Below are 12,235 nucleotides of genomic sequence, written 5' to 3'. Positions count from 1 at the left end.
TTTTCGGGAGATGTTCTAGCTAACTCAGTCAGTCAGTAAGATGCTATTCTAAAGCAAGCCTACCCTGGTTGAATTAGAGTTTCATGCAGAATAATAGTCACTCTGGTGGGACAAGCTCTGACCCAGCGCTACTTCTAATGACCTGCTTTCTAAGTGCCCTGGCTTGTCTTCTCATCTGTGCTGACTCTCCGATTTCCTTCCTGCTTCCAGCTCTGTCTCGTGCTCACATGGACTCCAGCAGCCATGAAGCTCCTGCTTACACTGCCTTAGCACTGACCTCTGCAGTTCATCTCTGTGTGTAAATCCCTTCAAAGAAAGCAGTCCACTCTATTTGACACTAGCCCATCGAACAGGCCCCCTCATCAGTGTCATCAGTGATCTCGTGCCAGTTACTGTTGCCACTGGCCAGCCCAGTAGAAGAGCGTGACATCCGCTGCCTTCCGTGTTCTGGTCCAGGCAACTATGTTCAAGTCTAGACCTTTCATAAAAGGCAGGGCACAATGATAGATGTACTGGGAACCATTGGATCCTCCTTCTCGTTAGCCAGTGATGCTACCCTTGCAGTAACCATTTCAGAGATCTTTCTGGAGAAGAGGAGGAAATGTAATACGCTACTTTTGGAACAAGATAATCATTCCCACACAATTCTCGAATACAATTTTTATTCGACCCAAAGTCTTTTATTCTACTAAAATGTACATTGAAATAAGAAGGCAATAACATTTAGTGCTCTGCTGGGATTCTGAACGTACTTTTTTTTTTCTGTTTTTATCCTAGTTGTGGTGACAGATATTACAGATGGTGTCAGTGTGTAATTAGTGACTGTAAAAAGTTGGCTTCATGCTACAGCTAGCCATGGTTTCTCCCTTTAACCACATGTAGAATGTTACAATGTTGAAGAAGGGGTTTACCTAAAATCAGTGCTCGCCAGTAAGCTCTCCCAGGCTTGCTCTTATAACGCCTAAAGTCAAGATACCAGGCCCAAGTTTGGGGACCAAAACAAATAATAGAACAACTGCGGAATGAGGGGGAAATCTCTACAAGCTATTCACGGTGGTGCGTTTTATCAGCACTGACGAGTTCTGTGCTAACTAGAATTTTGCACTCTAGTAGATGTCTGAAGAACAAAGGGAGCGTGTTGTGTTCACTGTAATCATTTCATGGCTGTAAGCACCTGGTGCAATCTCTCTTTTATATTAGGAGAGCAGGATTTATGCAGTAGCCAAATCAGGCATCCGAGTGTCTGAGGCCTTCAATATGGAGAATGCTAATAAAAGTAAGTGCCTTCTTTGCATGTTGTCATGCGGGTGAACCTTCAGGACGGGGACGCCTGAGAGAAGAATGGGATGCAGCCACAGAGAGGCAGGAGCACGTGATTCTGTTAATGAATTCATTAAAGCAGTGAATAGCAGAGACAGTGTAGGCTGATGCTCAACGGGGAGCTGGGAAATTGGGGGAGGGAGGATGCTCTTTAGTGGGCACAAAATTTCAGAAGAAAAGTTGTAGAGGTCTCTTTTACAGCAAGGTGAATAAACTCTACCCTAGCAAATTATACACTTAAAATGCTTAAGACGGTAAGTTTTACTGTTTATAACTTTAAAAAACTATAATAAAAAGTTTTTTTTAAAACTACATGGTTTTTTATTGATCTTTCACTAAGCAAGACCTTCTAAATAGCTAATATTATTAGAATAATGGAAATATGTAAGTGTTCAGGAAATGCTTGGGGATTTGTGTTAAAACTGATGTTTATTTTATTTAGGATAAAGGCATGAATATATTCAGTCCTGATGTAGAAAGTACTTTACTGTTTTTAATCCCCGCAAGGCAAAGTAGAAAGACATGGGCATTTTATCTGTTTAAAGCTACAAAAATTATAAAAATATTAGTTTGCATATTGTTTTCCCCCTTTCCTTCAAAGAATTATCATAGAAATAGTCATTCTTACTATAGAAAATATAAGGCCAACACTTGGTAGGACGAGACAAGAGGATCTAGAGCTAAAGGCTAGCCTCAGCTACTAGTAGGTTCAAGGCTAGCCTGGGTTACATGAGACCCTGTCTCAAAATCATAAAACAAAATAACTCACACAGAATTGTCTAGAATAAGAAAAGAAATAATTCCGGTGGTTCCTTCTACTTCCCACCTGTCTGACGTCCAACTGGTTCATCTAGAGAGGTAGCACTGATGTTTTTAGTTGCTTTCTCTTCTTAATAGTCAATAAAGTATATTCTAACCCATCAACACTTGGGTCTCCTGACAGGGCTTAAGAATGAGGTTTTAGCACCAAGTCAGAGACAGGGGTCCAAATCCTCAGACAGCATCTTCAAAGGGACCACTTACAGAATCAGCCAGTGGTCCTTTTTGCTTGGCACTGCATGGCTAAGCACAGCGGAGAGGCTAAAGACGTAAAAAGCACGAGTCTTGTGTCAAAGAGCTTGCAGTTGGGGAGCTGGCACGTGTGACCCATAAAAAACAATATCTGTGCTGGGTATGTGGCTTCCAATGCCAGCAATCAGGAGCCTAGGCAGGATGATCCCCACTACTTTAGTGCTAGCCTAGGCTCCACAGAAAAACCCCATCGCAAATAAAGAGACCAAAAAAGTGTAGATACAGGTCTAGAAATGTCATAACTCACAAAGCAGAGTAATATTAATAACCAGCGCCTGTTAATCTGACTTCTTTTTAGTACATTTTCATAGGGAACAGACCAGTGTACTAGCTGGAAGGAACTTCTTTAATGTTGTTTTCTGTTTCAGATGCTGCAAGCTTACTTTCCCACTCTGTAGCAGGCCCTTACATGTCTCTCATATACAAGAATGTGACGACCCCTGTGTACACAACGTTGAAGGGGGTAATGAACGCATTTCTCGCTGTCAGACATATGGTTCTCCTCAGGATAGTCAGGGAAGCTTTCTTCAAGCTGCAGATTCCACTCTTGACATTTTTACATCAAGTGCCCCCTTTGTAGAGCTTTAAAAGGTCACATTAATATATCATAAAAAAAGAAGAAATGGGGAGGCCTGGAGAAGAAGAGTATGATGTGGTTTTCCTCACCCTCGCCCCGGGCCATTAGCTTATTATTAATGATGCAATGGAAACTCCTAATTTAGAAACGTCCTTGTGTTCCTGCCAGGGTCCCCTTCTTTGCCAGAAGAACCTAATTAAAACAAGGATTGTCAGATATTGACAGTCGCATGTTTTCAGGAATCTTTTGTAATTCAGAAATTCCTAGCTAATTAAAATCTAAGGTTTTGAAGAGAGGTTTTCATGATGTCAAAATACGCCATTTTCTTTCTTTTAAAATATGCACCAGTGACCAATTTCTGTAAAGCATTACATGTGTAGAGAGGACAGCGACTTTAGAGGTGGATTCAGGGGCTCTTTTGGTTTTCTTTAGAAGGCGACACAAATAAGTACCAGCCCTTTCCTGGATGATTCTTCTGGCTCAGATGAAGAGGACGGTTCTAGGGCCAGCTCCCGGAGTCAGTCGGAGTCAGAAACGCGCAGCCGCAGTGGACCGAACAGTCCCAGAGCCATGAAGCGAGGTGAGCGAAATGCGTATGTGCGGGAGGCAGCGCTAGCACGCTGTGAAAGTTGGTTCAATACTGATCTCAGCAGGATTTCTAAGACTACAAACCGTAGTGAAATGGACATTAGCCTAGGACAGAGACATTTATATTCTAGTGGTAATTTTCCACTCATTCTTGAATCCACACAAGCCACTCTTTCTTTGTAATCTTATTGCTGATATTGTTATCAGAAGTAGTGTATGATATTATTATAAAAAGAAATAATTGGCCAAAATGAGGTTGGTTTTTACATGCCTTGTGGCATGTTGTCTAATTTGTGGGAAGATGTATTTACAATTCTTTCTTTTTCTTTTTTTTTTCTTTTTCTTTTTTTTTTTTTTTCAGAGCTGGGGACCGAACCCAGGGCCTTGCATTTGCTAGGCAAGTGCTCTACCACTGAGCTAAATCCCCAACCCCTACAATTCTTTTTTATTTTTTATTTTTTATTTTCGGAGCTGGGGACCGAACCCAGGGCCTTGCACTTGTTAGGGAAGCGCTCTACCACTGAGCTAAATCCCCAAGCCCTCTACAATTCTTAAATGTCAGAAAACACCTACATTTTGTGTCGGTTACTCTGATATTAATGTAGAAAACAGCTGCAGCTTTACTTCACGCATACGTATAGCTTTTAAGAAAAATTTAAAACTTGTATTGTGCATATGTGCTTACTGCACATGTGTGAAACTCAGAGGACAGCTTCAGTGTTGTCCCACTGTGAGACAAGGTATGCTATTGGTTAGGCTTTCCACACGAGCTCGCTGGCCCATTTGTTTCTGGGAGCCTCTTGTCTCTTACTCCCATCTTGTGCTGGAATCACAGAATCACTCCCGTGTCTGGGTTTATATGGATTTGAGGATCTGAACGCGGGTCCTTGTGCTTGTGTGTACTTTGTCCTTTGTGCTGGCCCCCCAGCCCGGCCTTGAGTGAGCTGTGTGCAGAGAGAGGTTACAAAGAGATCTGATCTCAGTAAGGGGCTGGATATGTATTGATTTTCAAACTGCTGCATGGGACTGCTGCCATCTTCAAAGTCATGGGCTTCAGCCAGAGCCGCCAAGCTGTCTGTGGGTCCGCCAAGCTGTCTGTGGGTCCGCCAAGCTGTCTGTGGGTCCGCCAAGCTGTCTGTGGGTCCGCCAAGCTGTCTGTGGGTCCGCCAAGCTGTCTGTGGGTCCGCTAAGTTGTCTGGGGTCCGCTAAGCTGTCTGTGGGTCCGCTAAGTTGTCTGGGGTCCGCTAAGCTGTCTGTGGGTCCGCTAAGCTGTCTGTGGGTCCGCTAAGCTGTCTGTGGGTCCGCTAAGCTGTCTGTGAGTCCGCTAAGCTGTCTGTGAGTCCGCTAAGCTGTCTGTGGGTCCGCTAAGCTGTCTGTGGGTCCGCCAAGCTGTCTGTGGGTCCGCCAAGCTGTCTGTGGGTCCGCCAAGCTGTCTGTGGGTCCGCCAAACTGTCTGTGGGTCCGTTAAGTTGTCTGTGGGTCCGCCAAGCTGTCTGTGGGTCCGCTAAGTTGTCTGGGGTCCGCTAAGCTGTCTGTGGGTCCGCTAAGCTGTCTGGGGTCCGCTAAGCTGTCTGTGGGTCCGCCAAGCTGGCTGTGGGTCCGTGTTTGGGCTTTCTCCGGTTTCCTTGCTCTAACTCGGTTATGTCACAAACAGCTGCTAGTGTTTCCATCCCCTCCTCTTCCCTTGGTCAGGGCTGACCTGACTGACCCTCTTTACAGACTTTTTTGAATGCCATTTTGTTTTGAGGCAGGGTCTCATGTAGCCCAGACTAACCTTGAATTTGCTCTGAGGCCCACATTGGCCTTCTGCTGCCCATCCTGCTACATCCCTCTCCTGAGCGTATTTATATGTGTGTACCATCATGCTTGACGCCCATGTTTGCATACCTGATCCTGCTCATGGCTCTGCTCAGACATGGCTGGCATCCACCCTGGCCAAGCTGTTCGGATGGTTGTCCTTGTCATTCCTTGGTGGCCTGCTCTTCCCACACGCTTTAGTCTGCTCCGTATCTCATTTTTTGTTGCATTTACCTATTGGGCGTCTGTTTCCCTTCACCGGACCCTGTTGCAAGAGGACTCAGACATTTCTTTTGTGTGTCACAGCCCTAGCACCTCAGACAGGGCTTGTGCATTCGTCCTAGGCTTGGAACCTGAGCTTTGCCCTCCAAAATCACCCCTGGCTAAAAATAAATAAATACATAAATCAATCAATCAATCAATCAATCAATCACTTGGCTGCATAAATCCTGCCATCTCTGGATCTTTCTCTGCTTAAACAAGGAGGCATGAGCCAGGGTGACCTCTGAGGTTCTGTATGTCTGATGTCTGTATCAGACACAAATAAGCAAAGCCTGATACTATCTGAGTGACCTTTAGGAACCGTTGTTTTTACGTGCATATTGGCCTATGTTCTTGACTTCACTTAGTGTTTGTAAATCTCCACTCGTACTTACTATCTATATATGGCCTATAGCTTACAAGAAACTTTGTCGAGAGTCAGCTACTGTGAAGATGTTCCACTGCGTTTTGCTCCATAGCTGTCGGATGCATGAATAGCATGTTTGCGTCTTTGAGGCTTACGGCATATCCTTAGTGAAGGGTTTTTAAAGCCAGTAAGCTGACGAATAGTTTACTGGACTTTCATTAAAAAATCCTATTGAGGTTCAGCATCTGTTTGTCTGTGATCAATATCTGAATGAATATGCATATTCTAAATCTTTTAGTAAGACGCACTAGTAAACTTGGGTGATATTTGATGTATGTGACAGAACTCACCACTCCAATCAGACCAAAATATCATTTATGTTCTTTTTGACGTTCATGGAAGTGCGTGTGACAGGTCCAACCCTTTAGTTCTGTTCCTTGCATTCAAGTTATCCATGGCTAGAAGAATGGGAATAAATCTCGTGACGGAGGTTTATGATGTAGGAGTTGGTTGCTGTCTGCAGGGGAACTCACGGCTGCTGTTGGCCGGCACCAGCACGAAGTAGTGACTTGGTTTCTGCTTTCCTAGGCGTGTCCGACTCTTCTGAGGGTGACTACGCCATCCCTCCGGATGCCTACTCCATAGACACGGAGTGCTCGCAGCCTGAGCAGAAACTCCTGAAAACCTGCTCGACGTCCAGTGACAACGGGAAAAGTGTAAATGTTGGGTCGGACTTTGAATAACAATAAATCTGTTAGTTTGACTTCCCAGAAGGGAACGAAATCTCATTTTTGATTGTTTCCTTTTTTTGTTAGGAGCTATTAGAAAAATCTGGCTACCTACTAAAAATGAGCGGACGACTCAAGACTTGGAGGCGGAGGTGGTTTGTTCTTAAAGGCGGAGAACTACTTTACTACAGGTCTCCAGTGAGTGGACAGGGCTCCATGTTGGGGACGCTCCTGCTCGCGGTTCTTGCCACTGGGGCCTGAATTCCTCACACCGTAAAACGGACTGCAAACTGTTTTTTTTTCCCTGTCATAAAAACATTAATTATGGGGTCGGCAGAGATAGCTCAGCACTGGCTGCTTCTGCAGAGCACCCTGGTGTCACTCCCAACACTGACACGGTGGACTCATGGCCGTGTGTAACTCCAGTTCCAAGGGATCTGACAGCCCCTCTAGGTCACACAGCCACTGCATGCTCATGATATAAAGACATAGGTGCAAGCAAGACATGCATACACAAAAGATAAAAATGCAGGTTAAAAAATTAACGATGGATTAATGACACAAAACATCTCCTGTAGTTGCTATTATAGCTGCCAATCTCTCTCTCTTTTTTTTCCTCCTTTTGTACAGAGCGATGTAATTCGGAAACCCCAGGGCCACATTGAACTTAGTGCATCCTGCAGTATTTTACGGGGAGATAACAAGCAAACGGTTCAGGTACCTGTCTTTTCAGTTCATTGTTCTTCTGGTACCGTAAGAAAACAATTCTCAGTTGAGATTAGATTGTTAGGTACAGTTTTATTCAGTTTAGAATTAGTTTGATGCAAAGGACTGTAATAACCTGTTATTTTTTAGCTAACCCCGTATTTCAGACCGAATATGGGTATTTCCCACCACCACCTTGTTCCTTTTCTCCCCGAGTTCTTATTTAATCTCCTGAGCATTCCCAGCTCTCAAAATATCAGGCTGCTAGGGGCAGTTTATCCAGTAAATGAATTTCTGAGGTGTTTGTAACATAACGTACTATTGAATGCAAGAACCCCTGTATTCTAGTATAGAATCGGACAGTGACAGTGAGCTCGCCGGTGAACTTCAAAGAGGGGAAGCTATTGAATACAGAGACACTATATTGCCAAGTGTTATCAAAGGTGGCTGGTGCCCGTCTCACTCACACATAAATCTGCTAAATTTAAAACAGGCTCTTGAGATACTCTAAATTGGGACACTTTGCTTCTGAAATGTCTTAATAACAGTTGTTGCTGGTGGTGGTGGTGGGGGGGGGAGTTGTTTGCTTGTTCTTTTGAGACGGGTTTTTCTGATAGCCCTGGAAGTCCTGGAACTCGCTTTATAGACCAGGCTGGCCTCAAACTCAGATCTGCCTGCTTCTGCCTCATGTGAGGGGTTTAAAGTTGTGAACCCCACTGCTGGGCACCCAGAGTATTATTCTTGTTATCCTATGATTTTGTCTTGTTCCTCTGAAGGGTAAAAATTTGTCTAGAAGGTTCATGGTCGATGCTCTTATTGGAGCGGGGAAGCCTGAGGTTAAATGAGTGAATCAAGGAAAGCTTTGTGGAGAGCATGACTATAAAGAATTGAGTGTAAATCCCTGAAATATTGGGGAAATCGTCAACGCAGCTAATTTGAGACTGGAATATTGTGAGTTCTTGGCAAATGGTCATGTGTAGCACCAGGAATTGGTGCAAAATTCTTCTCATCCATTGCTTCACTTCTCTCCGTGAAAATCCCCTCTCACACTGTTAGCTGTGCGTGCGTTCACCGTCATCTTCAGTCTTTCTGTTCCACAGCCTAGAGCTTGTCACACTGAGGGGAGAGAGGGAACGTGTGGCAATTACAGATATAAAACCACAACCCTAGATTTAATAGTATGAACGGTGTCAGACCCCCGTGAAAAGGATTTTAACTCACTGGCCGCCATTCTCACACACAGTGGCTAAAGGATTCTACATTTCCTCAAAACCAGACTCTAGGCGAACCATGTGCACTTCCCTGTCAGTAATGATGCTTAAGTGGACAGGACTAAGTCATCATTAGAGCCTCTCCTTATCCCCTTCCAGCTGACCACAGAGAAACACACATACTACCTGACAGCAGATTCTCCCAATATACTGGAAGAATGGATCAAAGTGTTCCAGAATGTTCTGCGAGTACAAGCTGCTAACCCTCTTTGCCTGCAGCCCGAGGGCAAACCCACAGTAAAGGGCCTGCTCACCAAGGTAAGGCCTTGTCCTCAGCAGCATCCTAGGCAGCCGCTTCTGTAAGCTCATGCACGCATCATGAACAGTGAAGCCCAGATAATACCTGTATTTAATAATTTGTTTGGGGGTAAGATGGCTGAACAGATAAAAGTGTTTTCTGCCTGAAGGCCTGGTGTGTGTATGTGCATGACTCTGTGTGTGTGTGTGTGTGTGTGTGTGTGTGTGCATGAGTGTGTGTGTGTGCATGAGTGTGTGTGTGCGTGTGTTAGAGAGAGAGAGAGAGAGTTTGTGTTGGAGAGGCCTAACAGTACATCATGACATACTCCTATTGCACTAAATACTTACTGTGGGAGACAGTTCTCTCCTTTAACCTGTGGGCTCTGAGCTTAAGTGCAGACTTGGAGGTAAGCACCTTTACCCACTGAGCCATAGCACCGGCCTTCAATTTGTTCTTTGAGACAGAGGTTTACTAGGCTAGCTGGCCAGAGGCCCAAGGGATCCTCTTCCACACACTGGGATTAAAAGCACACACCACAGCGCCTGGCTTTTTCTGCGGATGCCGGAATGAACTTAGGTCCTCATGTTTAATAACAAGCACTTCATCTTCTGTGCTTGCTTCCCCAGCCCAAATATCAAATATTTTAGATATATTTCTTTTTTTTTTCCCGGAGCTGAGGACCGAACCCAGGGCCTTGCGCTTGCTAGGCAAGTGCTCTACCACTGAGCTAAATCCCCAACCCCTCAAACATTTTAAAAGCACAGCTATTTGGTGGCTTGGAAGATGACAGCTCAGCAGATAAGCATGAAGCCCAATGCCTTGGGTGTCATCTCTGGTATGCAGAGAACAGATTCCCACAAATTGTCCTCTGACCTTCACACATGTATTGTAGCATGTGTTTATCCGTCCAGACAGACAGACAGACAGACAGATAAATGATTTTTAAACATGTATAAAACATTTTATTGGAAGAATCTATCTTTAGAAGTCTTAATTTGCAAAGGACTATAGGGAGTTACAAAGATTGGAGTCCTGTACTGTTTTAAATGTTTTAAACATCCTCTTGGTCACTTTTGAGAATTCACAGTAAAATATTTATACATTCATAGTAATGTGCTTGAGTTCTGTTAAGAGGTGAACATTGTGTAGAATATTGTATATATACTACACTGTCACTTGTATCTAATGATAACATGGAAACATGGGTGGGCACTATTCAGTAATATTTATAAAATGTGATAGACTATGGTAACACTCAGCACCAAAAGTAACAATTCACCAGCATATTCAACAGGGACATATGCCAAAGTTGTGTGTCTGTGTGTCTGTGTGTGTATGTATGTATCTGAGTATGTATGAGTGGTGTGTGTGAATGTGTGTATGAGTGTGTGTGTATGGTGTTTGAGTATGTATGTATATATGTATGTATGAATGTATGTATGTATATGTGAGTGTGTGTATGTAAATGTGTATATGTGTATGAGTGTGTGTATGTATAGTGTGTGGTGTGTAAGTATATGTATATATATGTGAGTGTATGTATATGTGAGTTTGTGTGTATGTGTGAATGTGTATATGTGTGAGTGTGTGTCTGTGTCTGTGTGTGTATGTATGTATATGAGTATGTGTGAGTGTGGTGTGTGTGAATGTATGTATGTGTATGAGTGTACATGTATGGTGTGTATATATGTATTATGTATGTATTATGTATGTATATATGTATGTATGTGTGTATGTGTGAATATGTATATGTATGAGTGTGTGTATATACATGTGTGTGGTGTGTAAGTATATATATGTATATGTGAGTGTATGTATATGTGAGTTTGTGTGTATGTGTGAATGTGTATGAGTGTGTGAGTGTGAGTGTGTGACTGTGTGGGGTGTGTGTGTGGGGTGTGTGGTATGTGGTGAATGTGTATATGTATATGTGTGCGGTGTGTGAGTATGTATGTATATGTGAGTGTGTATAAATGTGTGTATGAGTGTGTTAGTGTGGGGTGTGTGTGTGCGTGTGTGTGTGTGTGAGTTAGAAGTTCAGGTCAAGTGTCTTCCTCAAGCGCTCTCCACCTTGCTTGTTTGTTTGTTTCTCTCACTGAGCCTGGAGCCAACAGGAGCCTAGACTGTCTGACTAGCAAGCTTTGGGGAAGTTCCTGTGTCTGTACCGCTAGCACTGGGATTTATGTGGCTTCTGGGATCCTTCAGCAGGGTCAGACACATGCAGCAAACACCTCCACTCAGTAAGCCAACACTCCAGCCCATGCCTGCGTTTTAAATGAGCTTAAATGACGTAGTTAATAACCGAGCCATCTGTGCTGATGGACAGGCTGCCTCTCAGATCTCTCTCCTGGTGCTTAGGATTGCTTTTTCAGGCAGGGTCTCTCTGTGTAGCCCTGGGGTCCTGTAACTCACTACGTAGACGGCTGGCCTTGAACTCACAGAGATGCACCTGTTTCTGTCTTCCATGTGCTCAGAATAGAGGCATGTGCCATTTCTGGCACCGAAGAATGTTTTTATTGAGACTAAAGCATAACAATTAACATGATCAATATTAGATGCGTGTGTGTGACGACATCTACGAAGAACTTGACTGTTTTAATTTTGACCTTGTCCTTGGCATGTTCGTGCTAATGTGTAAGAAGAACATTCCCTCTGCAATTTCTCTAAGAGTCCTCGGGGTTTTGTGCTGGGCATGTGGACATACGCATGCTGTTGACAGCTTGCTCGCCAAGGGCGATGAACTTATAGGAGGCGTGGTCTAGGAACAGCTGAAGTCATCCTGGACATGAGGCTCTGAACTGTCGTGGGAAACGAAACGGGAGGATGCGTTTAAGTGGGGGCCAGCAGTAAAACCAGTTTGTTTGGATTGGGGTTAGGAAGCAGACAGGATTTTATAAGTATCCAGATGAAAGATGGGACTAGGAAAGAACACTGGTGAGAAAGGGACAGGCTTCAGGAGATGGACAGGCTGGTTATTTTTGGGTCCCATAAAGACATCTCACCTAAGAAGCGTCACAGGCTAGCAAGATTGCGCAGCCGGTGAAGGTGCTTGCCACATGAACCTGCAACCAGAGTTCCATCCTTGGAGACCAGGTAAAGGTGGAAATTACCTCACGCAGTTGTCCTGTCATCTCCTGGTGGACAACACAACACAGTGTACTTAGGAGGAGAGAGTTGGCTGAAAAAGGACAGCTTGGGGATTTGGCACCATTTAAGTGACTGTTAGAACAATGAAAATGAGCAAAAAGGACATACTGTAGGTCTTCAGAGTAGGGAGTAGAGACCGGCATACTCTACCATGGAGGACTGTAG

General features: G+C 44.1%; 1 protein-coding gene across 21 annotated transcripts in view; it reads left to right on the top strand.

The window, feature by feature from the left end:
• Nucleotides 1-12,235, top strand: part of Plekhh2 (pleckstrin homology, MyTH4 and FERM domain containing H2) — a 110,301-nt gene that overhangs the window by 54,398 nt on the left and 43,668 nt on the right. For 12 of the 21 annotated variants that reach the window (XR_010052082.1, XM_063261831.1, XM_063261835.1 and 9 more), the window contains 7 exon segments: nt 1,201-1,276; nt 2,760-2,854; nt 3,401-3,548; nt 6,570-6,697; nt 6,797-6,907; nt 7,340-7,426; nt 8,785-8,943. Coding sequence is in view for 20 of the 21 variants with exons in the window: in XM_063261831.1 (XP_063117901.1) it covers nt 1,201-1,276; nt 2,760-2,854; nt 3,401-3,548; nt 6,570-6,697; nt 6,797-6,907; nt 7,340-7,426; nt 8,785-8,943 (804 nt within the window). In the remaining variant the exon portion in view is untranslated. 21 annotated transcript variants of the gene reach the window in all.

This window comes from Rattus norvegicus, chromosome 6 (assembly GCF_036323735.1).
Source record: "Rattus norvegicus strain BN/NHsdMcwi chromosome 6, GRCr8, whole genome shotgun sequence".
In the NCBI taxonomy this organism is placed as follows: Eukaryota; Metazoa; Chordata; class Mammalia; order Rodentia; family Muridae; genus Rattus; species Rattus norvegicus.
This window is presented reverse-complemented; position numbering and strand designations above follow the sequence as displayed.